The sequence below is a fragment of the Cladophialophora carrionii genome (assembly GCF_000365165.1).
Source record: "Cladophialophora carrionii CBS 160.54 unplaced genomic scaffold supercont1.7, whole genome shotgun sequence".
Lineage (NCBI taxonomy): Eukaryota > Fungi > Ascomycota > Eurotiomycetes > Chaetothyriales > Herpotrichiellaceae > Cladophialophora > Cladophialophora carrionii.
The window spans coordinates 1,372,243-1,399,745 of NW_008481832.1; the positions used below are offsets into that span (position 1 = coordinate 1,372,243).

General features: G+C 54.5%; 10 protein-coding genes across 10 annotated transcripts; 7 read left to right on the forward strand and 3 right to left on the reverse strand.

The window, feature by feature from the left end:
* Nucleotides 1-380: 380 nt before the first annotated feature.
* On the forward strand, nucleotides 381-1,925 carry G647_08565 (uncharacterized protein; the record flags this gene model as incomplete). The annotated part of the gene is made up of 1 exon (XM_008732874.1): nucleotides 381-1,925. The coding sequence occupies one exon, from the start codon at nucleotides 381-383 to the stop codon at nucleotides 1,923-1,925; it is 1,545 nt and encodes a 514-aa protein (XP_008731096.1).
* A 1,893-nt stretch (nucleotides 1,926-3,818) lies between these two features.
* On the forward strand, nucleotides 3,819-4,642 carry G647_08566 (uncharacterized protein; the record flags this gene model as incomplete). Its single annotated transcript, XM_008732875.1, has 2 exons — nucleotides 3,819-4,239; nucleotides 4,341-4,642. 2 exons carry the CDS (start codon nucleotides 3,819-3,821, stop codon nucleotides 4,640-4,642), a joined length of 723 nt encoding a protein of 240 aa, XP_008731097.1.
* Nucleotides 4,643-5,278: 636 nt separating this feature from the next.
* On the reverse strand, nucleotides 5,279-5,717 carry G647_08567 (uncharacterized protein; the record flags this gene model as incomplete). The annotated part of the gene is made up of 2 exons (XM_008732876.1): nucleotides 5,279-5,533; nucleotides 5,604-5,717. 2 exons carry the CDS (start codon nucleotides 5,715-5,717, stop codon nucleotides 5,279-5,281), a joined length of 369 nt encoding a protein of 122 aa, XP_008731098.1.
* Nucleotides 5,718-6,429: 712 nt separating this feature from the next.
* Nucleotides 6,430-7,072, reverse strand: G647_08568 (uncharacterized protein; the record flags this gene model as incomplete). The annotated part of the gene is made up of 2 exons (XM_008732877.1): nucleotides 6,430-6,936; nucleotides 6,998-7,072. The coding sequence occupies 2 exons, from the start codon at nucleotides 7,070-7,072 to the stop codon at nucleotides 6,430-6,432; spliced, it is 582 nt and encodes a 193-aa protein (XP_008731099.1).
* Nucleotides 7,073-9,778: 2,706 nt separating this feature from the next.
* On the forward strand, nucleotides 9,779-13,237 carry G647_08569 (potassium/sodium efflux P-type ATPase, fungal-type; the record flags this gene model as incomplete). Its single annotated transcript, XM_008732878.1, has 5 exons — nucleotides 9,779-10,272; nucleotides 10,330-10,522; nucleotides 10,607-12,097; nucleotides 12,161-12,928; nucleotides 12,989-13,237. 5 exons carry the CDS (start codon nucleotides 9,779-9,781, stop codon nucleotides 13,235-13,237), a joined length of 3,195 nt encoding a protein of 1,064 aa, XP_008731100.1.
* A 716-nt stretch (nucleotides 13,238-13,953) lies between these two features.
* G647_08570 (uncharacterized protein) lies at nucleotides 13,954-15,497 on the forward strand (the record flags this gene model as incomplete). Its single annotated transcript, XM_008732879.1, has 2 exons — nucleotides 13,954-14,021; nucleotides 14,348-15,497. The coding sequence occupies 2 exons, from the start codon at nucleotides 13,954-13,956 to the stop codon at nucleotides 15,495-15,497; spliced, it is 1,218 nt and encodes a 405-aa protein (XP_008731101.1).
* Nucleotides 15,498-15,703: 206 nt separating this feature from the next.
* G647_08571 (uncharacterized protein) lies at nucleotides 15,704-16,111 on the reverse strand (the record flags this gene model as incomplete). The annotated part of the gene is made up of 1 exon (XM_008732880.1): nucleotides 15,704-16,111. The coding sequence occupies one exon, from the start codon at nucleotides 16,109-16,111 to the stop codon at nucleotides 15,704-15,706; it is 408 nt and encodes a 135-aa protein (XP_008731102.1).
* Nucleotides 16,112-17,792: 1,681 nt separating this feature from the next.
* Nucleotides 17,793-20,684, forward strand: G647_08572 (uncharacterized protein; the record flags this gene model as incomplete). The annotated part of the gene is made up of 4 exons (XM_008732881.1): nucleotides 17,793-19,187; nucleotides 19,240-19,551; nucleotides 19,617-19,724; nucleotides 19,776-20,684. 4 exons carry the CDS (start codon nucleotides 17,793-17,795, stop codon nucleotides 20,682-20,684), a joined length of 2,724 nt encoding a protein of 907 aa, XP_008731103.1.
* Nucleotides 20,685-22,644: 1,960 nt separating this feature from the next.
* G647_08573 (uncharacterized protein) lies at nucleotides 22,645-23,317 on the forward strand (the record flags this gene model as incomplete). The annotated part of the gene is made up of 2 exons (XM_008732882.1): nucleotides 22,645-22,805; nucleotides 22,930-23,317. The coding sequence occupies 2 exons, from the start codon at nucleotides 22,645-22,647 to the stop codon at nucleotides 23,315-23,317; spliced, it is 549 nt and encodes a 182-aa protein (XP_008731104.1).
* A 1,935-nt stretch (nucleotides 23,318-25,252) lies between these two features.
* On the forward strand, nucleotides 25,253-26,369 carry G647_08574 (uncharacterized protein; the record flags this gene model as incomplete). Its single annotated transcript, XM_008732883.1, has 2 exons — nucleotides 25,253-25,572; nucleotides 25,664-26,369. The coding sequence occupies 2 exons, from the start codon at nucleotides 25,253-25,255 to the stop codon at nucleotides 26,367-26,369; spliced, it is 1,026 nt and encodes a 341-aa protein (XP_008731105.1).
* Between the last annotated feature and the right edge of the window lie 1,134 nt (nucleotides 26,370-27,503).

Sequence of the window (27,503 nt, forward strand, 5' to 3'; positions counted from 1 at the left end):
ACAACTCGAACGACAACTCGAACGACAACTCGAACGACAACTCGAACGACAACTCGAACGACAACTCGAACGACAATTCAAAGGAGAACAATAACTCGGACCCGAACGCAGGCTCGAATATCGACCCAGCTGTCAAGACGAGCTCCAACCCGGATTTCAGCAACGCTGACGTAGACTCAGATTCAGGAGAGAACACAGATAACTCGGACTCGTCTTCAAATTCTAACGATTCTGGATCTGGCTCAGGTTCTGGCTCAGGCTCCGGATCCACCGGTGAAGGGTCAGTCCAGCCTATCTACGAGGACAACAACTACGTACTTGCATTACCCTTGCCCGTCACGAGTGCCACAACAATAGCGGCGACTTTCGGATCGGTTACGATGTCAGTGCTCTTCAAAAGCTTCTGGTGTGTCGTGTTCGCATCAGCCAAGATGATGGAACCTTTCTACCAGCTTGCCAAACAGGGCGCGAGAGCCACGGCCGAAGCGTCCGTTCTTCGCCCATACCTCCAAGGAGGAATCGACTGGCCCGACTTGAATCCGGCAAACAAGCACTGGGTCATGTTCCTGACTACGTTCATCAGCATTGTCTTGGGACTGCAAGCTTCTGTCGCATCGGAGGCCATGACCATTCAAGCCGGTTCGACTTGCAACTCGGAGAACGGGACTCAACTCTGCGATCCAGTTTGGGTCATCAACAGTGCAGTCGTCCGTGGCCTGCAAGCGACACTAATACTTGTGGCAGTGGCAATGCTCACCCTGGCCTATTTGAATTGGAACCGTCCAAGTGGAGTGACCTCATATCCTTGCAGTATTGCGTGTATGGCCTCCATCTTGAGCAATTCCGATGACGAGATGACGAGGACCCTGCGAGAAATCGACCCGGATGCTAAAGAGGAGGCCGTGAAAGAGGCATTCAAGGGGAAACTGCTTACGTTCGCACGTACCGAAACACTATCGGGGGAGACCGTGGTTGGCATCACCATGGGATCCGGGTCAATTGAGGAGACGAGCCATCACATGCCAGGTAGCGACATTCACCCAACGCCGAGCAGCGATCGAGATCTCACGGATGTGGCCGAAATTACTGAGACTCCTTCGTTGATGTCCCGCGTGCCTTGGAAGCAGTTCCATGTCGCGCTCGTCGTCTTCCTCCATCTAGCCATGTTTGGAGTCATCCTATCATTCGTCCTTGCAGGCAACGATGTGTACCAAGTGAATCTTCTCGGAGCAGACGGCGAGAAGCACAATACAGCCGTCAAATGGAAGTTCCTGGACGGCACCAAGTTTGGTCCACGATTTTTCATGACCTCAGTTACATCATTCCTTCTCATCCCTTTCTGGGAAAACGTCGAATTGTCGGTACGGATCATGGCGCCTTACCGCCGACTGAAGAAGAGCACATCCGAGAGCCGCCACTTGTTCACGATGTACCTGCATGGAGTACCATTCACAGCGCTCTTCAAGGCCCTGTGGCATGGAAACTGGTACCATGCTTTCGTAACGCTGATCACGGTACTAGCATACTTCCTGCTCATCTTCATTGCGGGAGTGCCGTATAACTACGGGCAAATGGAGGACCTGTCTTTCGTCAGCTCTGCGGCCAGCTTGGCAATCCTTTGCCTAATGTTGGTCGGTCTGGTTACGCTCGCTTTCTGGCATCACAGCAATCCCAAGATGCCGAGGAGACCCGACACCCTGGTCAACACCTGGTTGCTGATGTGCTCGAGTCGGTTCATTGAGGGCTTCAAAGGACGGACCTTGAGGGAGATGCAGGATGAGATCGACCATGGCACAACCAAATACTGGTTCAAGAAGGATGATGGAGTGGATGGTATCGAGAGGTGGATGGTTGAGGCTGAAGGCGACCAGGCGCAGAAACGTCTTCTGTTGGTCGAGAAGGCACGGCGAGACAACTATTACTAGTGGGTAGCGGCGTCTTAGGCAGACTTATGTTTTTGAATGCTGTTTGCGCGTTTTCGTCCAGTTAGCAAGCGAGCGGTATCGGCGCAAATGCACATAACGTCTCTTCAGTCCATCTGGACGAATTTCAAACAGGCGGGGCAGTAGAAGCCGGCGTTGTCACTGCCTCTGTCCTAATCATGTGTCTGCTACTATATCTGCCATGTGCTACTGAAGGAGTGTAGCCGGCAGAAAGATAGGACCTCGTTTTCGACGGTCCATCTGTACTTTCCCATTCCTACCGTGTAAGGTGTACGTGCGTTGCCTGATCTGTATGGGCTTGTCTCCAAGGTCCCTCCGGGGCTACTTCTCGGGACGCGAGGGCTGCCAGAGGAGTGTGCAGGTCGGTCACTGTGTGGGAGGAGCTGAAACTGAAGCCGAAGCCCCGTGTCAGTCTTTCCCAGGCATTTGCAGATCTGATGAAGATCATGGAAGGAACTGGCAAGATTGGGAAGAGTAGCCAAAGGGCATGGTTTTGATCTAGGGAGAAACTGCAATTTTGTTTGCGGGCCGGCAAAGAACGACCATTCACTCGTGGCAGATCTTCACATGCTGCAGTGAGCGATGATGAAAGGCGGACTCGAAAGTTGTGGGAAAGGCTGGATCCACTCAACAGGAGCGCGCCTTTGTGTTGTGAGGTAGACGGCCTCGAAGAAGCACGCGGGTTTTTGAGTCGTGTCATTGAGCATGTCCAAGTTCCATTATCAAGACAACTGCGTACTCGTTCGCACACTCGTTGGGAACAGAACCAACCTATACAGGCTATTCATCTTTCCATGATGCTCTGCCTTTCACTTCCGACTTGCTGCCTGCGGTTCTTCACTTTCGCCTGGGTCACTTCTAGGTAACTTCTGGGTCACTTTTGGGTCACTTGCATTCACCGCTGGATTGCGCACCCACAATTTCTGCCAATCAATGACACACAGCCGGGAAGGTCCAGCCAATCGAAAAATTCTGTCCTGAAACTGCGTGTCCTCTGCCAAGACTTTGCCGCCAAGCAATTCTGTGCAGGCGCTTTCGCACGAGTATAAGTATCTCCTCTCCCCTCGCACTCCCTTCGAAACCTCCAGCTCTCTTTGCCTTGTACGTCCAGCCCCCAACAGTCACGTCTCATGAAAGTTTGATGCTAACTGATCGAACAGTTGGCTTAGATCAAGTGTAGTATCTGTTCTTTTCAGTTTAATCTCTGAGTATGTTGTCTCCCAACCTCATCCCGAGTCGTTCGCTCTGCTAACATGTGTGTCTCACAGAATGTGACTACGGTCACAATACATTGATTAATCCTATTTTTGCATCTCGCTTGAGACTCCCTGTGCTTGCACAGAAGTCTCTTGCACCGTGTCCGAGGCCTTACACTGCCGCCTTGTGACGCGAACCACCTTTTCATCACTTCTTTGCCTTGTGCAAAGCTTTGGAGAAGAGCTATTCAGATTGTGGAATGAAGGTCGTCTGGACTGACTGGGTTCGGCACGGCATTCGTAGAACTCGAAATGTGTGCCAGCAATCTGATGACTGGGGATGCTTCGCCGCGAGTGTTTTCCACGGCCTCGGGTCGGTTCAGGTAGATACAGATATACCCAGCAGTGTTCATGCTACCGTAACAGTGAACGGTTGGACCGTCTCACACGACTATTGCCTCTCCTCGTCGCGAGATACGTAGAGCGGAATCAAAAAAAAAAATGGACAGAGGAGCCAGGAATAAATTTCCTCTTCCTGCTCTGAGTCTTTGCGGCCTATTCTACGCGGTTACGGCTCACGAGAAGACCTCGTCGAGACTTTTGTGACATACGTCTTGAGTCTCCTCCGTACTTCATACCTATTTACCTTATGTGAAGACACCTGAGCTCGTGAAACAACATGGCCGGCGACACCGCCATGACCAACGAGGCGGCCGGCCCTTCTCCCAACGTCGACCCCGCCATCTTCAGCTCGCTCCAGGCCAAAATCGACCAAGAGACAGGCATCAAGGACGAGCTGCGAGCCATTGTCGACACCCTCTCCAAGCAAGGCCGCGTCACGCAGTCTATCCTCTCCCGCGTCCACAACACGCCCACGGCCGAGCTCGAGACCGCAGTGCTGGTGCCGTGCGCGGACTCGCTCGCCGCGCAGGCCGCCACGGTGAAGACGCTCGCCGATGCGGCCTCAAAGTACCCGTTCTACAAATGGAACAATATCTGGCAACGAGATATGCAAAACGTGGTCAGCAGCCTTCAGCTCCACGATTGGCTCAAGGGCGGCAATCTGATCACTCTGGAGGAGGTTGGCCAACGGTTGAACGGTCAGTGACTTCGCCTGCGCAGAACATATATGTGTGGCTTGTGTCTATGTTTGTGTCTAGGCCCAACGCTGACCCCTCTCTCTCTCTCTCCCCCTCTACAGTCCCCGTCAATGTCAAAGACGAAGATACCTTCCACATCACCATCGAAGATTACCTCCTCGCATTGACGTACACGATCGAAGAACTCTCCCGCCTGGCTCCCAACGCAGTCACCCTGGGCGACTACGCCCGCCCGCTCCAGATCTCCAGGTTCATCAAGGACGTCCACGCCGGGTTCCAGCTGTTGAATCTGAAGAACGACATCTTGCGGCGCAGGAACGATGCCCTGAAATATAACGTCAAGAAGGTCGAGGATGTGGTGTATGATTTGAGTCTGAGGGGGTTAATTCCCAAGAATGAGTAAGAGTAAGAGTAAGAGTACAAGTAGGAGAAAGCGTGAAGAGCGAGACGATATCGAGATCGTTGTTGGGACTGCTCCATCCCATCATCACGTCTTCACATCATACCATGCTGTGCGTATGGAGCAACAGCTACGAGATGTTCCGCTCTGCCTTGCTCTGGCCAGAGCGGTCTATGGATGTCGAGGGCGTGCTTGACCCAAACGACGGGCTGAGAGCGAGGTATTCTTGGCTGAGAGAAGTTGCTCTTACTGGAGATACTCGTAATCGGCTCAGCGATTGTGCCGGGGCCAGTCCTGAACGACCACCACAGGTGTCACGTGAGGTATTGATTGCAACGAATGCGAGAGAAAACACGAAGCGACACATAAAGTCATGTATGGTATATTGGTGCTTTGGGCCATGGCCGGTCTTGAAGCTCCGTTGACGCCGTGGGACAAGATGAGAATTTGTATGCCTATCCGACGATATTTTTCTATCATGAAACTGCAGGCTCCGACTTAGACCATGCTCCCGGTTTCTGCATGTGGTTCTGTTGTTTGTAGAATAGACTTGCTTTTATAGTGGTATGCCGTCTCTTGCCAGAGATGTCCATTCGCGTCCATTTCTCATACAATATATGTTCAAACGCCCTGGAGCGTCTATGGTGCTGTGGCCTTCTTGAACTCCTCACCATCGACTCTTACACTGCTATCAGCGGTAGCAGGTTCCCTCAGTCCTTCAGAAGAATGTGTGCCCATCTTGACGTTGACGCCTCCACTGCCGACGTTGACGGTGCGGCCATCAGCGGATTGTAGATCTGCACTGGCGCCCCCGACGGGTTGGTCGGGTAGAGGGAGGTTTGCCTTTACGCGGTCGATAGTGTCTTGCTTGTTTTCTTGTTCAGAAAGGAGTTGCTTCAAAGAGTGTCAGTATAGACCTTATACGCAAAAACTAAGATGTTCGGGCGTCCAGAGGCACACTGACCTTCAGAGCTGAGGTGTCGGAGTCCTTTGGGACTTGGCCGCCGTGGAATTTGGACTCCTTGGACTCAATCTTGCGCACATCCTCGCCGGTGACGTGGTAAGTTTGGTCGGACATGGTGTTGTTGTTTGAGCGTAAGGATCGTTTTGATCTGTGGTTTGTCGAATCAAAGGAGTCTGGGCTAGTTACTGTGTTCCTCGGTCAAGTTGTACTCGTAATGTTTCTTCAGTGTTCGAGTTGAGCTTCGCTTTGAGAAGGCTCGCCAGGACATTATGTGCGTGGGCTGCTTGGGTTGCAAACAGGGCGCGCCCGCCTCTACGTCACTATGGGTCGCCAATGGCGCCAATGAGCATGTTGATCTTGTAGCTTTTCGGCTCTGATCTCGAAATTTCTCAGAGGCTCGAGGCCGATGGAACCCTCCGATCGTGCTGACCTACGTCATTGAGTGTTGCTGAAAGCAGCTTAGTCGCCGTGGATGACCAGATCCGGTCCAACCAGGCTGCCACGGTGCCTGACCTGAGGGATGTCGTGTGACAGCAAGGGACAGATATCTCCAGCTTTCAGGCACGAGGATGATGTACTCGTACGAGGAAGCATATACCCCAGTATTAGGAATAGGTAACGGCGGATCATCCCTGACGTTTCAGGTTCCGAGGAGGCTTCCAAGGGGGTCTTTGGTACGTCAAGCGCAACTCATACTGTAACTGAGAGACTGCGCCTGAGAACGGTTTGCTCCAGGATCCGAGAACGACGCGAACCATGCACAGCCTCAGCATACGGTGTTGGTGGAAAGCATACACAGTACGACGTACATTGCTTCCCCCGATATTTACTCCATCTCGACTTCGAGGTCATCGATGCAGAATTCCCAGTCGTCCATTTCCACGTCGTTGAAATGGAAATCCGCCTCCACTTCAAGCCTTGCGAGGCCTTGCCATCGCACCTTGCTGAACTCTTCGAGTCGAACGTGGAGACTATCGTGGAAGCCGGCGGGAAAGTCGACGCTCCATTCCAGCGGACTCGACAACCTCTCCGGGAGGATGCCGCGGAGATTTATGGTAACGAAACCGACCGGGAAATCCAGCGGCTTGATTTTCAGTGAGTGTACCGTGAATCTATGTGAGGGATCGTGTGCTTGGATGGACGGGCTCTCATTTGCGATCTTTGACCCATACAGTGAATTCGGCTTGGAGACGGCGCAATTCAAGTCATCGACGGAGATGATGCCCTCCAGGTCCTGGTGCGTCGGTTGGAAGGCATAGAAATAGTTGAATGTGAGGCCATGGTACCCAGCCGCTATCTGGCCAAATCCGTCAGGTGTTTCGAGATCGTCAAACTGTTCCGTTATACATCAGCATCCCATACTTCCAAACCGAGTCGTACCAGAGCTCACCTACATTCAAGACATCACGACCGTTCAGGATCGTTTGATCAGGGTCCGCCGAGACTGCATTGAAGCAGAATGCCAGCATGAAGCAAACGAGCACCACGGAATGCAAGCGTAGAATGCTCTGTAAAACAGGACGCTCTGCGTCTGACAAGCACATTGCCGCAACCACGATGGTCGCCTTGATCAGATCATTGAAGTAAAGATGGATCAAGGCTGTTACAATAAATGCAACACGATAGAAAATCTGATACAGCACCATGCTGCTCCGTCACCAGCCAGATAGCACTTTGCTATGTGGTGTATCCGAAAGCCAACTGCGTACATAGGGCAGCCATCCTCCAAAGTCCCCAGGGCAGACACAGCGAATTTTGGAGGGATTTGAGTTGACAGTACGGTGTAAGAATCCTTATTTTCAGTACTCCGTAGATTGCGATCCGTCGTCGAGCAGTCGAGATTGGCCCACAACGCGCAGTATCATTTTGGGTTTAGCGTCATGCGCGCCCCTCGTGTTGCTGTTGAATGCGTCAATCTGCTCGAAATGAACGTCCACATGAATCTGGCGAGACTGCTACAATTGACTAGGTACATAAGGTACTTTGGTGCGAAGACGCGTCTGGGACATTCGTGCGAGCTCTCGTCGCCTTTTATTCTCATGCAAGCACCGGGCACAGAGGTAACGAAAGACGTGGTGTGTACGCAGCTTACCGACCTGACTCTGCTCGAGATGACCTCTGACTTACATGAGGAAGTACGAAATCGAGGTATGGAAAAGTTCTTTGTTTTTGCAGCGCTAACACAGGGGTAAACCTCTGCGTGAGCACTGTTTCGCTTCGGTCATGGTCGTCCGTGGCTTCGACCTCCCCTTCAGGTCCGTTTGATCCAGTGGACATCGAGCACGATATTTCCCCAGCCACCACTCCAAGCACCGGGCATGGAAAACGTGCCCACATGGGGTCTCGCGGACAAAAGCTTCAGGCTGGAAAAATTCCAAACAAATGCTGCAATCGAACAACAGGTCCGGCAGCTCTCCTTGAACGGCGGCAGAGCTGCGACTGGTATCTTCGACACCTTCAACCCACTCCTCGCTCGGTGACACCTGGTGCTCATTTTGCTTTTCAGGCGCGAGAACTGCAGTACAGGGGGGCCTGATCGGGTAGTCCAAGGACGGAACTTTCGGCATGTCCATGCCAGTTCTACCACCACTGTCGGCGTATCGTCTTTTGGGTGCGATTTCATCAATCTCCTTTGCGCTGAGGTATGCGATCGGCTTTGATTTCGACTGGCGGTGGGTGCGCACTGTTTGTTCTGAAGAGAGTCTCGAGTGAATCGAATCTTCACTGCTTCTTTGGCCAATGCGTTGGTGGCTCTCGATCGATGTGTCTGCTCGCGCCACTCTTGCGCGAGCACAACGTCGGAACCTAACGATGCGAGTTAGGTCCTGAAATCAATGCGCTATCATGCAGAGACGAACAAGTTGTACAAGACCACGACCGCAACCACGACTGCGCCAACCATCAAGTAAGGGACGACGTCGTGATAATTTCCCTCGTCTCCATCCTCCTGGTCGCGCTCTGCAAGGTCTCTTGCCAGAAGAAACGTTTCACCTGCGGGTAAGTACATTACCCTTGGCCAGACGAGATGGTAATAGCTGTACTGTCCCCCAGAAGAGAGCGGTGAGACATAGGATATAAATGGCCGTCTATCCGACAAACTCGAGTGCTGCAGGGAAGAAATCAATATGCGTGCGATCACAGGAGAGATCATTGCCAAAGTCTCCTGACAATAGCACACTGTGGAGAGCGCCCAGTAATGCAGCAACAGGGCTTTCACTGCCCAGATTCATACAGGGAGCCTTTTGCCCACGGAAGTCCTGTGGTATGGACTCATACCAAGCGGCCTGGCCTGATGCTTGCTTGGTATTCGAGAACTGCAAGAATCACTCCACTTCGGGAAGACAGTCAATGCTTGGCCCCCTTCTCGGCGCCGTAGCCGCGTCAAGCTTGATAAGAGACTTGCACAGATGACACCACTGTGCTGCTTTCGTGAAGTCCTCTATTGGGATCTTGTGGGCGCTCAGCAGGAGCACTACTAGGGCTATCATTGCATTTTCGGGCACATTCATTTCTGTCCTCAAGGGTCCTTGACCCAAATCCATACCCAGCACATGTCAGTCCCAGGTAATATTTCCAAAGGGTGGAAAATCGGCTCCGGGAGGACGGCACACCACAGCGGAGGTCAGGGTCCAACCAGAATGGTCCGCTTACACGGCGCAAGTTGCGGTGCTTGGCTTTCTGTCTTCCGCCTTCCTTGGCCCTTGGCGGCAGACTTGGCCGTGGGCCATGCTGCCGACAAAAGTTTCTCGGCTCCTCTGCGAGGAACCGATCCATCAGATGCCTGTCAAGCTCGCGAGCCAATCTCGGACCAAGATTTGCGCACTCCCTCCCCCATAACTTTGCGATGATGTCGAACTCTCTCACGCTTGCAACCTGCCCAGAACCCCATAAGGCGTGTTTTGGCGTCGCTATCCAATGGCCGTTCCTGCTAAGCGGTTAAGACCCTTTTTCCGCCTCTTGGGTCCCGAGGACGAGGCTTTCCGCCACTTCCAACATGGCAACAGGGCCAATGAGTTGGAAGGATTACGTCGTGGATGATGGCCCACCGTCAACATTGCTTTGATGCCAAGCGTGGTTTTGGACAGCATTATCTCTGGGAGCGTTCCTATATTTTTTCCCTTCCCAAAATCATGTAAACTTCGCCAGCGGCCTCAGTTACCAGTTAGCAGGCAATTATGGAGAACCACGTGTCTGGTCAGAGCAACAAGCCGCTGACGAAGCCTGCACACGCTCTTGAAAGGGACCACCTTGTGCAGCAATTGAACACCGATTCCCAGAATGGCTTGTCGTCCGAAGACGCGCGCCAGAGGCTCGAAGAATTTGGCCGCAACGAGCTGGAGGGCGGTGGAGGAGTACGACCGCTGAAGATCCTGCTTCGCCAGGTTGCGAATGCTATGATGTTGGTCCTCATCATGGCCATGGCGGTCTCGTTCGGTATACGCTCCTGGATTGAAGGCGGCGTGGTCACAGCAGTGATCATCCTGAACATTGTCGTCGGGTTTTTCCAAGAGTTTCAGGCCGAGAAGACCACGGAGTCGCTACGGTCACTGTCTTCTCCCACCGCAAATGTCATTCGGGATGGCAGCAATTCCACTATCCCCGCTACAGAGCTCACTGTGGGAGACCTCATTGAACTTAAAGTGGGCGACACTGTTCCCGCGGACGTCAGGTAAGCCAAATGCTGGTTGAATATTTGTGCCGATTTCAACTCGTTGACAACCTACAGACTGCTCGAATCCATCAACTTCGAGACCGACGAAGCCCTCCTCACCGGCGAGTCGTTGCCCGTCGTCAAGGACGAGGAAGCCGTATTTGATGAAGACACGGGTCCGGGAGATCGATTGAATGTCGCATATGGGTCTTCTACAGTGACAAAGGGTCGCGCGAGAGCAATCGTGTTCTCAACGGGCATGTACACTGTAAGTCCGGCAGCGAGATGCGGTTCAATTGCACTATTTCTAGGATAAACATACCCTCCTGGACATGGACTGAATGAATTGCAGGAAATCGGATCGATCGCAGCAGCGCTTCGGCAAAAGAACTCAAAGGTGCGCGAGCCCAAGCGACGACCAGACGGGACTACACATCCATTGCGCCACGCCGAGTCCTGGACCCTCACGTTCACCGATGCTGTTGGGCGCTTTTTAGGCGTCAACGTCGGGACGCCGCTTCAGAAGAAACTCTCCCGCCTCGCCATGTTGCTCTTCGGAATTGCCGTCGTTTGCGCCATCATCGTCCTCGCCGCCAACGAATTCTCTGACAGACCCGAGGTGATCATCTACGCTGTTGCAACAGGTCTCTCTATGATTCCTGCTTCCCTGATCGTGGTTCTTACCATCACTATGGCCGTGGCAACCAAGAGGATGGTGGCCAGGAACGTCATCGTCCGGAATATCAAATCGCTGGAAGCACTTGGAGCTGTTACCGACATCTGCTCAGACAAGACTGGAACCTTAACCCAAGGCAAAATGGTTGCCAAGAAGTGCTGGATCCCTGCTCGTGGCACATACTCCATTGGCTCCTCCAACGAGCCATTCAATCCCACCCAGGGGGCGTTGTCGTACACGGAGGCTGCGCCGGCGCAGCAAGGTGAGAAAAGTGTAAATGACGGTGACGAGATCGAATACGCAAACGCACTGGAAGAGAATGCGGAGCTGAAGGATTTCATCTTGGTCGCTTCGCTGTGCAATCTTGCACGGGTCCACCCTAACAAGGAAGGCTCCTGGTCCGCCATTGGAGATCCAACAGAGATTGCCATCCAGGTCTTCGCTTGCCGGTTCGACTACAGCAGACAAAAGTTCCTCGACGAGAAGAATCCTAAGCTCAAGCAGGTCAGTGAGTACCCATTCGACTCGGATGTCAAGAAAATGTCCACCATCTTCGAGGACCTGGACACCAAGGAGCAAATGGTCTACACCAAAGGTGCGGTCGAAGGAATTCTTGACTCCTGCACCCGCACCAATTGGGATGGGCCAGAGACGGTCGAATTTACCGACCAGATGAAGGAAAGGGTCCTGGAGAACATGGAGGCTCTGGCATCTCAAGGTCTGCGTGTCCTTGCCCTTGCGAGCCGTCCGTACAGCCCCCAGCACGGCCGCAGGGCAAGTCGAGAGGGGCCCCCTCCTCGTGAGGAAGTTGAACGCGACTTGATCTTCCGTGGCCTTATCGGTCTCTACGACCCTCCGCGACCCGAATCTGCCCCTGCGGTAAAGAGCTGTCACCGTGCTGGAATTAAAGTGCACATGTTGACGGGCGATCACCCGGGCACAGCCCGCGCCATTGCCATCCAAGTGGGCATTCTACCAGCCGACATGTCCCACCTCTCGCATGACGCTGCCAAAAACATGGTCATGACCGCCAAGGAGTTTGACCGGCTTAGTGACGAGGAGCTGGACGCACTCCCTGCGCTACCACTCGTTGTCGCTCGATGTGCACCTAACACGAAGGTTCGGATGATCGAAGCTCTCCGGCGCCGAGACGCCTTCATGGCCATGGTGAGTCATTCCCCGTTCTGATATTCCCCTGAGAAACTGGTGGCGTGATGCTAACGCTAACAGACTGGTGATGGCGTGAACGACTCCCCATCGCTCAAGATCGCCGACGTCGGCATTGCCATGGGCCAGGGAGGATCAGACGTGGCCAAGGAAGCTTCCGACATTGTGCTGACCGACGACAACTTTGCCTCGATCCTCAATGCCATTGAAGAGGGTCGACGCATGTTCGACAACATCCAGAAGTTCATTCTTCACCTGTTGGCCGAGAACATCGCCCAGGCGGGCACTCTCCTCATCGGCCTCGCGTTCAAGGATAGTACGGGCCTGTCAGTCTTCCCTCTCGCACCCGTCCAAATCATGTGGGTCATCATGATCACATCCGGTCTGCCCGACATGGGCCTCGGTCTCGAGATTGCGGCCCCAGATATCCTAGAACGACCACCGATCTCGCTCAAGGCCGGCGTCTTTACCTGGGAAGTCTGCTTCGACATGCTGGCCTACGGTGTCTGGATGGCCGCCCTGTGTCTGTCGTCCTTCCTTCTGGTGGTGTACGGATTTGGCAACGGAGATCTGGGCGTTAACTGCAACGAGAGCTACTCCCAGCAGTGCGACACGGTCTTCCGAGCACGCGCCACCACCTTTGTCAGCCTGACTTGGTTCGCTCTCTTCCTCGCGTGGGAGATGGTCAACATGCGCAAGAGCTTTTTCCGCATGCAACCCGACAGCAAGAAATACTTCACCCAGTGGATGTACGACGTCTGGCGGAACAAGTTCCTGTTCTGGTCTATCATTGCGGGCTTCGTCACCATCTTTCCCACGATATACATACCTGTAGGCGGCAATCTTTTTCCCCGTTCGTGGTTTGGAAGCATGGTTAATATTTTCGTCTAGGTGATCAATCACAGTGTCTTCAAGCACACGGGTATTTCTTGGGAATGGGGTGTCGTCTTCGTAGAAGCCTTCCTCTTCTTCCTCGGCGTCGAGGGATGGAAGTGGGGCAAGCGTGTATACTTCCGTCGCCGGGCAGCCAAACTCGGAGTCACGGCAGACGACTTGGAGAAACTTGTCTTCTCTGACTTCTATGGCCACGATGCTAGCAATGGCAGCACCAAAGAGGCTCCAAACAAAGCATTGGACTGACGAGCGTTGGAAGAGAAGCAGACCAAAGACCGCATCCTGCTACGACTGAATGAGGAATGACGATAAGACGCTGGATTCAAAGGACGATATTGTCTTGTTGCACATAGCGTTGCTACTCATATGATGAAGGAACAATTGTGGTATGGATTCTGGGGTCTTTGAACGGTAAAAACAAGGTTGGTCGAAGATACTCAGTATGTACTCTGTAGGCGGTTTGCTATTGCGGTGGCCACTTAACGATGCTGTATGTGAATCATCTGGAGGAGGACTTAAGACTCTTGACTCTCTGGCGCAGTTGCCGTTTGGTGTCCCGGGACAAGGCGGCCATGAGGGCGTTCCGTATTCGCGCTGTCGGCATCGCGGTCGCTGAACAAGGGACCATGGCAACGACTTCGCCAGTTCTTAAAGGGCCGGACTAGCTCCCCTAGTATTGTGGCCGCACGGTGTCTCTAACCATACTCCTGGTAGGGTAGTTCAACGATAGACTGCCGCAGTTACACGTCCCCAACAGTGCGCGTGTGTGTGCGTCCGAAGACAAAAGGGAGAGCGAGAGTGAGGACGGCATCATCGTCGTGCCGACGGTCAAGCGGGGAGTGAGCCACGCACGACCTGCATCTCTTTTTCTCCAGCAGCCTGCGCCGCGCCCCCTGGCTTTGCTCTGCCTCAGTTGGATATTCCCTTCTCTTCGCTTGCCTACGGAGTACTGACTCCGTACAATGCCCCGAGATCCCCTCATCGGTCTCGTAGGGAAGCCGTCGAGCGGGAAAAGCACCACGCTGAACAGGTACGTAATTACTGCCAACTGCCCAAACATTCTCTCGCGCCACGTCGGCAGCCTACATACTGTACATTAGCTGACGCACGCGCGCACATTCTACAGCTTGACGGATGCGAGTTCGAAAGTCGGTCAGTGCGCGCGCCGCCAATGATGATCATGACGATGATTTGCGGCTCTCTCCAGTACTTGTAAAGAGGTGGCTTGGACTAGGCTGATGATTTATCTGCGCAGGCAATTTCCCGTAAGAAGTGACCACCGTCCCTCTATCAATCCAGTCCCACACACAACACCCCTCCACGTTGTCGGCCGGGACTAAACTTCGTATTTCTCAGATTCACGACCATCGATCCCCAACGAGCGGTGGGCTATCTCCAGGTCGACTGCGCGTGCAAGCGCAAGGGCCTCACGGACAAGTGCCGGCCAAACTACGGCTCCTGCGTCGACGGCAAGCGATCAGTGCCCATAGAACTGCTGGACGTGGCGGGACTGGTGCCCGGCGCGCACGAGGGCAAAGGACTGGGCAACAAGTTCTTGGACGACCTGCGCCACGCGGACGCTCTGATCCACGTCGTCGATGTCAGCGGCACCACGGACGCCGAGGGCAAAGCCACGCGCGGCTACGATCCCAGCGTGGACGTGGAATGGCTGCGCGGCGAGATCGTGCGATGGATCCAAGGGAATCTGATGGAGAAGTGGGGGAGCATCAAGAGACGGCACGTCGCCGTGAAGGCCTCGCCTGTCGAGACGCTCCAGGCCCAATTCTCCGGCTACGGCAGTAACAGTTCCGTCGTCGCGAGGACGCTGGACAAGCTCCAGCTCAAGCAGCCGCTGGAGGAATGGAGTGACGAGACGATCCTGAGGGTCGTCAACGCCTTTACGGACGAGAAGTTCCCGACCGTCCTCGCGCTCAACAAGATCGACCACCCGGACGCAGATCGAAATATTGCAAAGATCGCAAAACAGCAGCCCGCGGAGAGCATCGTCCTCTGCAGCGCGATATCCGAGGTCTTTCTCCGACGGCTGGCCAAGCAAGGCTACATCAAATACAAGGAAGGCGCCGAGTACTTGGACACGCGGGAGGATCTGATCGAACAGGGAGATCCCGACGGAGGAGGCCTGAAAGAAATGGACGACAAGCTCGCGCAGCGGATCGAGAACCTCAAGGACATGGTGCTCTATCGCTTCGGGAGCACGGGCGTGGTGCAGGTCCTGACCCGAGCGGCAGCCCTGCTGGGCCTCGTGCCTGTCTTCCCGGTGAAGAACATCCACACCTACGGCTCCGGCGGCACGTCCGGCACGGCCGCTGTCTTCAGAGACTGCGTGCTCGTCAAGAAGGGCAGTACGGTGGCGGACGTGGCTCGGAAAGTCATGGGCGATGCTCCCATTGCTTTCATCGAGGGCGACGGGGGAAGGAGAGTCGCAGAAGACTCGATCATCGAGGTCGGAACGAACGATATCCTGTCATTCCACGTCGGACGGTGACGGTGGTGTCCATTCTTCTGACGAGCCACGTACCAGAGCCACGATTGGACGGAATAATGAAACATGAAGCATGCAAGATGAATTCCTCTGTCAATGGTCGACCTAAGAGATTCCGTTGCCATCAATTTTGTCCACACCACATGCAATGAACGCCATGTTTTTGATGCTCATGATTCCCCTTTTTGCTATTTACAAAGGATGCCTCCTCAGAAGTGATCTTTCGACCCTCTCTCCTCGTTCATGCCAATCACCACGGGCGACTCGGGAAACTCCTCCTTGGCCTTTTGCTGGTTCTTCCGCTCGTCCTTGCGCGAGATGGCGTCACTGCCCTCTTTACCCTGCTCATGCTCCTTCATCCCTTCTTGGGCCGTCTCGGCGTGCACATCGTACGGCGGTCTCTTGACGGCGTGGTCACGGCCCTCGCGACCACCCCAGCCGGGACCCGTATCTTGGGCCCGGGTTGTGGACTTGTCGTCGGTGGACGACGGTTCGGAGTGTTGGCCTCCGTCTGTAGAGGAGAGCGAACGGGTGACTGAGAGGAGGCGGGGGTGTTGTCGAAGGGCGGCCGAAGGCAGGACATGGGGCCTCAGAAGGGAGCTCGGAAGGCGAGGCATCGTGGACGGCGTACGGAGTGTGGATATGGCTTTTGGTAAGATTCGTAGTGTAGCGTAGTGTAGTGTACTGTGGTATCCTTGACTCGAGGGAGGTGAGGTGAAGTGCAGACGCCGATGTGGAGCGATGAGAAGTGAACCGAGACTTGGGCGGCCAAGTCGTCACTTGATCTGCAACTTACCGAGTCGTAGCCACGCAGCGGGCAGTAATCACCGTGGTTCACACTGGTCAGTGGAATGTCAGTCATCTCTCTTCGTTGCGGGTGCTCGTCACGCTGTGATCTCAATGTCGAAATTATGACGACATTACCGACGCTCAGTTCCATGACGCATCTCGGCACGAGCTACCTTGTAACTTACTATTCGCGTTTCAAGCTTGGAGCTCTACGAGTAGTCCAATCTGTTACCTAAGGCTCACGGCGCGCAATTTGATCTTGGAGCATGAGTTGCAATCCCCATGCATGTCAAGTATCAATCGAAGTTGAGTTGTGGAGGCCGGGGAGTCGTCTGACATGAATCTTACAGAGTATAGTCACGGCCCCGTGTGGGAAAACACACGGCTCGCATCGGCCATCGCTCGAAAATCGCCTTGTCAGACAGTTCTGCTCAGCGATTCACATATTGAGTGGCACAGCACGCAGCCCCGGGACGCAATGCCGCTCAACAAGCTGGCTTTTCATGACAGAATTTGTCGATGGTTGTCTATCTCAGCGACCTTCTGCCTCGTACTCGTGCAGCGCAGCCTTCTCAACTGATAGGTAGGCTTGCGCTTCACTCCCATTTCTGCACTCTGTGGATGACGTCCATGTGTTATGTGTTGAACTCAGGGAGTATGAGTGCTGCTACGAGAACTCATATCTGATCCCTAATGATGGATGAGCACCCAAAGTCAGAGTGTATACCATCTACACCAGCCCTAGGAAACTTGAGGGAGTTAGTTCTCGCGTTAATACCCTTCTTTCCCCTTCTACCCATCGTTGTTGACCTGGTCCTCATTGCAGCTGAGTGATTGGTGAGTGGCACTGCACCAATCCATCTGCCTCGGTCCGAGTGAGCACTCCCGCCTTGTCCTTGCATTCAGACACAAAATCAGAAGTCCGAGGAGTTTTCCGCCAATCATAACTCGCCATATGCGGCTATTGCAGTGCAATGAACTTGAGCTCGACTGCCAGAGAATTGGGAGACCGAAACCGATCCGGGCCTGCCGTGCACAAATGCGGCGGCAGTAAATATCGCATCAGAGTCACCCATTTTTCAATCACACTGTTCTTGTCACTGACCTCCCATTTTCGTGTTTGATGGAGTATTTGGCAGAGCTCGTCGCAGGTGTCGTCCACAGCACGAGTACACAATACCTACAGCAGTTGTGCCAGAACAAGCGCGAATCGGGATTGGAGTGGCACGTGAGTCGAGCTGGAGCGCGGGGGCAAATGCGGGGATTTATACCGCCGACCACGTGATGGCACAATGGTAATGCTTTCTCCGGTGGACTGCAGGTTCCAGAAGCCGGTAAGTTACTAGTAGGTACCTGACTGCCTGGCCCCCTGGAGCCCCTCCCAGAGAGGCGTGTGCCTCGGTCCGTGGTTGCTTACAACCGAGAGCAAGTTGTTCTATAATGTCCCATCCCATTGCATTCTGGTGAGGGCACTTTCAGCCGTGTGGTATATGGCATAGGGGAACAAAAATGGCTTCCCAACTGCGGTACGATAACCAGGTCGCCATCGTCACGGGTGCTGGTAACGGGCTCGGCAAGCAATATGCCTTGTTCCTAGCCTCGCGCGGAGCCAAGGTCGTGGTCAACGATCTCGGCGGGTCGTTTAACGGCAAGGATGATAGCGGTCGTGGCGATGCGAGGGTTGCAGATGTCGTCGTCAAGGCGATTCGAGACGCTGGTGGCGTCGCGGTGGCCAACTACGACCCCGTGCAGCAGGGCGACAGAATTGTCAAAACGGCCATCGACGCATTCGGCCGCGTCGACATCCTCATCAACAACGCAGGCATTCTCCGAGACATCACGCTGCGAAACATGAAACATGAGGACTGGGACATTATCATGGATGTGCACGTGCACGGTGCCTACAAGACCGCCCGTGCAGCATGGCCATATATGCGTAAGCAGAGATATGGCAGGATCATCAACACGTCGTCTTCATCAGGACTCTTTGGCAACTTTGGCCAAAGCAATTACGCCGCTGCCAAGATGGCCCTGGTCGGCTTCAGCGAGACCCTGGCCAAGGAGGGAGCGAAGTACAACATCACCTGTAATGTGCTTGCGCCGGGTGCCGCCAGCAGGCTCACGCAGACGGTGTGGACTCAGGATATGATGGAAGTCATGAAGCCAGATTGGGTTGTCCCTCTCGTCGGGGTGTTGGTCAACGAGAAGTGTCGGGAAAGTGGAAGCATTTTCGAGGCGGCCGCGGGCCATTACAGCAAGATCCGGTGGGAGCGCAGCAAAGGATTTCTCACCAACCCGGAATTCTTGACTGCCGACGGGATCCTGGAGAATTGGGACAAGATCGTGGATTGGAAGGATGCGGAACACCCCAGCGAGCCGGCAAAACTCTTGGAGATGCTTGAGAAGGCCAAGACCTTACCCCGAATAACGTCCAATTCGAGCAAGACGGTCAGCTTCAAGAACCAGGTCGTCCTGGTGACTGGCGGTGGCGCTGGGTTGGGCAGAGCGTACAGTCTGCTGTTCGCTAAGCTCGGCGCGAAGGTTGCAGTGAACGACGTGAAGAATGCCGACAAAGTTGCGGCTGAGATCAAGTCGAACGGCGGCGTAGCGCTGGCTCTACCACTTTCTGTGGGGGAAGGGGAGACCATTGTGCGGAAAGTGGTGGAGACTTACGGCCGCCTCGACGTCGTCGTCAACAATGCTGGAATCCTGAGAGACAAAGCTTTCACCAACATGACAGACGAACAATGGTACGACGTGATGAACATCCACCTGCGTGGAACATATTTGATCACCAGGACTGCCTTCCCCATCATGCTGAAGCAAAGATACGGGCGTATTGTCAACATCACAAGCACCAGCGGGATATATGGCAACTTCGGTCAAGCCAACTACGCAGCCGCGGTAAGTCTCTCCTCATACATCGCCAAACACAGTCCATTGACTTCTATTGTAGAAGTGCGGCATAGTCGGCTTCACGAAGACCATCGCTCGAGAAGGAGCCAAGTATAATATAGTCGTCAACACGCTAGCTCCGACCGCGGGGACCGACATGACGCGCACAGTGTGGCCCGAGGAAAATGTCCGGCTGGTCAAACCTGATTACGTCGCGCCACTCGTTGCCGCACTGTGCAGCGAAAGGCCACCGGCCACGGGACAGATATTCGAGTCCGGGTGCGGATGGATCGGCGCCACGCGCTGGCAGAGAGCTCGAGGCGTCGACTTCGAGCACGACAAGGGTGTGCCGAGCGTCGAACAAGTCGCAGAGGTGAGTGATGTGCAACCACTGGGATATCGGTATCTGCCTGGAACATCTGCTCATGCAAGCGACAGGCTTTCCCAGAAATCTGCAACTTCGACAACGGACAGGCCGACAATCCAGACACGCCACAAGAGGGAAGCAAGTACACCATGGGCAACGTGCTGAAGAACCCGAAGATTGTAAGTTGTGATAGGTCAAATGCAGTAAAGGTCAACACTCACCGGTCCCAGGCTGCGGGTCTATCCCAGGAGAATCGTGCGAATCGCAAATACATTGCCAAGATTCAGGAAGCCATGTCGATGAAACCCACCCCATCCACTTATACTTACGATGATCGGGACGTCATCCTCTACAACCTTTCCATGGGTGCCCATCGAACTGATCTAGATCTCGTCTATGAGAACGCTCCGAACTTCCAGGTCCTCCCGACGTTTGGCATAGTGCCCACTTACACCGCGACGACGCCGTGGAGCGTCAAGGACATCGTACCCAACTATGACCAACGAATGCTCCTCCACGGTGAACAATATTTGGAGATCAAGCAGTTCCCCATTCCCACATCGGGCACCCTGAAGACCGAAACGCATTTGATCGAAGTTGTGGACAAAGGGAATGCTGCGCTGGTGCGGCGCGGCTCCACCACGTTGGACAGCGCAGGCAAGCCCGTGTTCTACAACGAAAACGTCGCCTTTATACGCGGATCTGGGAACTTTGGCGGACAGAAGAAACCTTCGGACCGTGGAGCCTCGACCGCAGCGAACACTCCTCCTTCTCGTACACCAGACAAGGTCGTCGAGGAGAAGACGTCGGACGACCTCGCCGCGCTGTACCGGCTGATGGGTGACCGTAATCCCCTGCACATCGATCCCAAGTTCTCGGCCGCTGGTGGGTTCAAGGTTCCGATCCTGCATGGCCTGGCAACATTTGGCATCAGTGGTAAACACGTCTTTCAGGCATATGGTCCGTTCAAGAACATCAAGGTGAGATTTAGCGGTACGGTCCTGCCGGGCCAGACCATTGTCACCGAGATGTGGAAGGAGGGAGGCAAGGTCGTATACCAGGCGAAGGTGAAAGAGACTGGCAAGTCGTGCATCAGTAATGCGGCAGTCGAGCTGCTGCAGGGGTCTTCCAAATTGTGAACAGCCGGTAAGGGCACGTGAAGGAGAGTGTCAGCTCCCACTCAAAGCACGTTGGTCATCAGCTACGAAAGCATAGTCCGTGATAACCTGAAAAGAGGGCGTCGCAACGGGTGCAGAGAGAGAGAGAAAGGAGACAAATCACGTGATGGCTCCATAGGATCCAACGGTGGCGGCGTCTGTCTATTGGTTCACTCCAAGATAGGACTAGATCAATCACGTGACCAGTAGTTTAGTTTCCACCTCGCCACCCGGCTCTCTGTCTCTCTCGTAACTCCCACGATCTCTCTCCTTGTCAACCGTGAACTGTGTAAACCAGACCCTCTCCATCTGCGTCTCCTCAGACTCTGTACCTGGCCCACAAGGTCGTCGTCCCGCTGACGCTGCTATGTTGCACTCGAAGTGAGTATCAAGATTGCACAAATGATGGGGATGGCCGTCCCACTCGGCAATCCACTACTCAACCGTTTTGTTCGCGGTCCAGACAGCGGCTCCGTCAGGGTTCACCATTGCAGAGCTCCAGATTTCAAGCTTTTCACAGGATCCGTCCGCTATCTGGAAGGTTGGAAAGCAGTATCTGTTTGCGGCTGATGAGGCATAACTCCGACTTGTATTCCCCTATTCATGCGGGTCTGATTGCGCAGGGCCGCAACTAAGCCACGTTTGGTCCACTATCGAACTTGATGAGGCGTGCTCGGCTGACTTCACCCACGAGGATAACGCCATTTCGGATCTGGACTGGACGACGCCTTTGCCCTTCGGTGGCGGCGATTTGCGAGAGCTGAGGAACGTCTGGCGTCCGTCTCTGTCGTCCAAACCTCGGCTTTTGCTGGTCGGATTGCAGACGCGCTCTTATGTTCTTCTTTTCGCTGCGCAACTCTTGTCTCCTTGAGATGAGTTTGTAAGATTCTCGGTGTGTATTTGCAGCGTTGCTAACTTGGCCCTGCTGGGACCGTCCACTCGCTTTTGGGGACATCTTGTCGCCGTCCATTCGTTTCGATTGATCTTGGCTTCAGCGTGTTTAGGATGAAGGGACTGTTCTGAACCACCGCCATTGCAGGCGCCATCGGGTTATGTCAAGGGCAGGCGCTGACCGACTGGAAAGACTGGGAGCTGGTGACGACGACCATCACCAACACACATTTCGTGTGCCCTTGTACCTCTCCCAGACAGGACTTGGGCATCCTCTGTCAACATCGCATGCCTCAGAAGACGGCGGCCATCTAGGACATGCGTCTTCCTCCCGAGCCAAAAGAACCATCAAAACAGCGTCAAGGCCACACCATTCATTTGCCACGCCGCCTTCCGCAGGCAGCGACCATACATGGGTACATTTGAGTACTTCGTCCGAGGGGACCTCCGCGACCATTAGTTGGAGCCACTCACGAGGAAGCACCCCACATACTTCGTCTACGAGTCTGTCCTCAACCCCAAGCAGTACCAGAAGTCATCCCACTACACATTCTTGGTCAAGCTCAAGAAGTAGCTCCACTACGTCGTCAACACGGACTTTGCAAACGTCGTCTTGAACAGCGTCGAGGAACACTAGCTTGACAAGCTCGACTCCTGCGTCGACGAGTACAGCGAGCACGACCTCTTCCTTGTCCAGCTCTACAAGTCCGACTAGCTCTAGTACCTCTTCCACCACAGTCTCCACGACGACCACCACAGTCTCCAGCACGACTTCCCCAACCTCAACTTCGACACCTGCCACCTCTAGTTCGACAAGTTCCAGCACGGCTTCCACCACGACTTCCACAACGACGCCTAGCATCTCTAGTACAAAAAGCTCCGGCTCTTCTTCAACCACAACCTCGTCAACTACAACACCAACGAACACGACCGCGACTACCACCACCACAAGCGGTTGCCCAACCTCTGCGTGTCCGACTGTAACGCCGGTATGTCTTTGTTGTCTCTAGCTTACATTAAATATCCCGAGAGCAACCACTAACGAAGGCAGATGGTCGAGGTCGTCACTGATGGCGGCTTCGAGGCCGCCCCCAACGACGACACACTGACAACCGACATCACGAGCGGTGCCTGGACCGTCACCGGATCAGCGTACTTCGATTTCAACGGTGGTCCCGATGGGTACCAGACGCCTAATGGCCAGAAGTTCGTGTACGTATCTCCACGCCCTTGCTACGCACTTGGTTCGCATTCACGTTGGTCTCGTTGCTATGACCGAGTACTCTCTATTAACTCCTTTCCGACTTCTGCTGATCGATGCATTTCAAACAACCAGTGTCTTTTCCGGTACGAACGAGGTGCTTCCTTCGGTCTCGCAAGACATCACAGGCCTGGTCGCCGGAGAACTCTACTCTCTCAACTTCGATTATAGCATCTCTTACTCCTCCGCTTCCAACAACGGAGGAGCTAGTCCCTGCTACCTATCGTTCTTTCTCGACGGAGAGGGCGAACCTCAGCTGATTGGATACCTCGGACCCGCCCAACCGGCCTGGGCCTCGATCTGGAATGTCGGCTTCATCCCGCCGTGTTCGGACTCGACTCTGGTCTTCAGCTGGGATTGCTCGGGTCTGCCGGACGGGACGAGGATCGACTTTGCGATTGACAACATCAGTTTGACCGGGTCGAAATGTGGGCCGGCCCAGCCAACCATCACGATACCTTGATGGGTGTGTGGATAGCTGGCTGTTGTTGAGACTGTAATTTTTTTTTATAGCTACTGTAGCGGTCTCTACGACGAGTAGCATTGAAACCTCATTCTCAACCTCAACGCAAGGTCATCTCTATAAGTAAAGCTAGAACCACAGACAGTCGACAAATCCTAGAAGGTCATCTCGATAAGTAAAGCTAGAACCACAGACAGTCGACATATCCAGAAGGTCATCTCTGTAAAGCTAGAATCACACATCAATCGACAAATCGTACAACGTCATCCCTATAAGTAAAGCTAGAACTAGAGACTAGTCGACAAATCCCAGAAGGTCAATCTTTCTAAGTAAAGGTGGAAAAGTCGACAAATCGCTGAATCTGATCAGACTCTACTGTATCTTCATCCCAACCCGACCAGAAGCCCGCGTCGTGTGGCGATGACCGAACTCCCCATGAGGAGGTACGTACCCGCTCGACCGGACGGACGAGGATTGCACTACACTGCACTGCACTGCACTGCAGCAGGGTTGGGCTGGGCTGGGCTGGGCTGGGCTGGTACGCTGGTACGCTGGTACCGGCCAGGCTCCCATACTGTATGGAGTACAAGCTTTCTCTTCTCTCTTTCATTCGTTCGTTCGTTCGCACAAAGCTCCCGACTTCACCAACTTGACGTTCAAGCTACGGTATTGTTGTATTGAATGAATTATTGAATGAATGAATGACTGTCACGACATTCAAGGACGCTTGCTGCTCTGGGTTGGTCAATTCGAACTAAAATACGGAGTACGGTACTGAGCATCATCAACCCCAAGACTGACGTTGGCCTGGTCCTGAGCCTGATCTGAGGCTGAACCTCAAGCTGGACCTCACGCTTGTGTCTACCTTCATACATACCTTGGCCTCCGGATCGGACGAGAATACTCCTAAGCACAGGCTTGTTCCCTACTTCTATTCCTCTGATATCCTGGTTTCGAGACGATAGTGTACAACGCCACGGAAGAGAGCGCTCTGCTCGCTTGACGCAGTCCATGTGCAGCTACGCAGGCTAAAGCACTACACCGGCGAGCTATGTGCAAGCGAGGTCATTCCCCTTGCCCCGGCCAAAGAATAATCCAGAAGGCACAAAACTTGCCGTTCTCACCTGTTCTCTCCCGATCTCTCCGGGACATCATCAATGGCGCCGGATCCGAATTCAAATCCAAATCCAGCTCCCCACCAGAAACTTACCTTCCTGATTCACACCAGCGAGGACCATGACTCCAAGGTCGACAAGAAGGAGCTGACCCTCCGTCGACACCAGCATGCCGCGACGGTAGCGCATCGGAGGATCCGGACTCAGAGGAATAGATCCCCTGCCCGGCCACGCCCACGCCCACGCCCGCGGCCAAGTTCAAGTACAAGCACAGGTATAAGTACCAGCACCAGTACCAGCATTTGCGGTGGTAGGAGAGTCACGAGACGGTCGTCGTCGGAGGGAGATCAGTCCTTGTCGACGAGCCCTTCGCCGAGATCGGACCCCAGCGGCGGCCTGTTCGATCCGTTCGACGTGCTCACTGTCAACAGCAATGGCAATGGAAATGGAAATGGCCGGAGTACGAGTACGAGTACCGTTGGGCAGTCGCAGATGATGTTCCGATGCGGTATGTCATGTCTCGCTGTGTTAGAATCCCCTGCGTGCCATGCTTTGAACTGTGCTGTATTGTGCCGTGCTGTATCACACTCATGATGCGCTGAATTTGATGTCCACGACCGCGTCTAATCTGCCGGTAGCCATAATTGAGCAGTGGCCAAGTTTCGCGCTATCGAGCAGAGCCCAAGACATCGAGACATGGCGATCAGCGACCGTCACCCTCGCGCTCCAACACGCCTACTTGGCGTCGGCCATCATTTACGCCGGATCGTCGTACCAGTATTTCTTCGGCGCGAGGGACCCGGCCTCGAACTTTGTCCGCATGACCGCGTACCATGACACTTTGAGACAAGTCCGCGAGGCGATCGAGACGGCGGCGGACGACCGCTGCACAGGGACCGGCGCAGACGCTCGCGCACACGCAGACACGGTGCTCCTGGCGGTTACGCTGCTGGCCATTCACGGTCCACCGGTGGATACGCAGGGCAGCACGCTCGTCGGACCGCAGCAGATGAAGGATTATGAGTATTATGGCAGCAGGACGTGGGAGCCGACGCATCTGCATGCGCTCTTGTGCTTGACCAAGCAGAGGGGTGGGCTTCGGCATGTTGGAATGCAGTCTCTTGCTGGGATGATCCTCACGTGCGTATCCCGGGCCCCTTCCAAGATTGTCATCCAACTGTTCGAATGCGACTCTCACGCACACACTCACTCACTCACTCACGGAGTACAGAATCGATCTGGTAGACTCGATGTTGACGCTGAGAGAACCGACGTTCCCACTGTTCTTCCCTCCCGGTCCCCTGCTCGAATCCCTCCGTTCCATTGCACCTCTTACGGGTGAAGTGTCTCAGGGGTTCCGGTTCTTGAGGAACAGACGCCATGGCCAGCGGTTCGTGTCCATCACCCAGGACGTGCATGCGTTGTTGAACGCATATAGCAGGGTCCTCCAGGATGCTGCCGCCGGCGTAGACTTTGGGCAATTGGTCGCGACGTGGCGTCTCCTGCAGCATCAAGCGCTCACCGTGGTGACTGGGGGCGACCTCCTCTTCAATCTCTGTCGGGCAGCGGTCGTGGTCTTTCTGGCCGAATGCCTCGAGCCGTTGCCCGTTGTTGGCGCCTTCCACCGAAACAGCTCCCGCAGCTTGATGTTGTTGATCGACGAGTGTGACAAGCGTGACTGCTGGCTGTCGTGTCCCGACCTGCTGCTTTGGGCCAGCATCCTCGGCGGGTACGTCAGTCGGGGGTCCGCGCTTCGCCCGTGGTACATCCAACAGCTTCGCAGCAGTCCAATAGCTGTGCAAAAGGAGCGGTGGGCCGAGGTCCTGCGTTTAGCGGATGGATTCCTCCCCTTCAGGCATCGACAGGCAGACGGTTGCGTCGAGTTCTGGAGGGAGGCGTGCGAATGGCTGACTCCACCCAGCGCCGTTCATAGTTGAGATAGGAAGCAGTCACCGATTGAACATGGTGCGTGGAGGAATGCGGCAGGCAGTCTGTACGCATTCGTCGACCAGGTCAATCTATATTCGTGCGAGCAGCCTCGTGAGCCGTCACACCGCGAACAGCCTCCAGCAAGGCACACTCCTTCTTCTCCCACTGCTCAGAGAAGGATCCTTGAAATCTCACAGCAGAAATGCCGTCGCCAGTGAAGATATGGCGAGGTTGCAGGGACTGATAGTCTTTTGCAGGGAAGCGCCAAGCGAGTTGAACGATGGTCCTTTTGCTTTTGCACTTTCCTAACTTGACCGCGCCACGGGACTTGATTCAAGCGAAGCTGCAGCGCCACATTGCTCCGCGCATGCTTCACATCTGGAATACGAAGATCCCTCGTTGGACTCGCTGCCCGGACTGCTTTTCCCTGCGGCCAAGTTGCAGAGCGCAGGGAATGACCCCGGCGTGTGGTTGACGCATGTCGCTAGCCGGACATTCTTCACTTCTTTTCGCTGTCTCAGTACAAGCCGCCACGGACGCTGAAATCGACAACGCAGCCGTGTCTGGGAATCATACCTCGCGGCTCTACCAACGGAAGTGCAAGAGCCGCGAATGTTCTTGCTCCTGTGGCTGCTCCTTGCAAGGTCAAATGGCCAGACCTCCCTCAGATCTATCCCATCCCTGTCGGTTCGCTGTCATTGAGGTCTCTATTCCCCAACACAGCTTCCAGCATGTTAGCAAGTGTTCCGCGATGTGCCGGTGAAGTCGCCACCTAACCCTCTGGAGGCAGCCACCCATCAGAGGCGGCGTTCAGCAGGTGTGAGAGATCGCGCTTCAGCTCCTGCGCCGCCACAAATCTTCTGTAGTGTTGTTAATGGATGACAAGGTCCTCAGCAGCCGGTACCACGAAAGGGGTCGTCCCAGGGGGGCAAGATCCGCCCATTGCCGGGACGTCTCAACTAGACGTGGCGAAAAGTCACAGCACCGTCCTTCTTGGTCCGGTAGCAATATCGACATGGCCAGAACAGGGAGTCATCCAACCACCTCGACACAGCCACTTGAGGCATAAGGAACTGGCCGATCGGGTCCCTCTGCCGTCTCGTTCCTCCCTCTGGACTGGCGGGAATGGATGTCGCAACTTC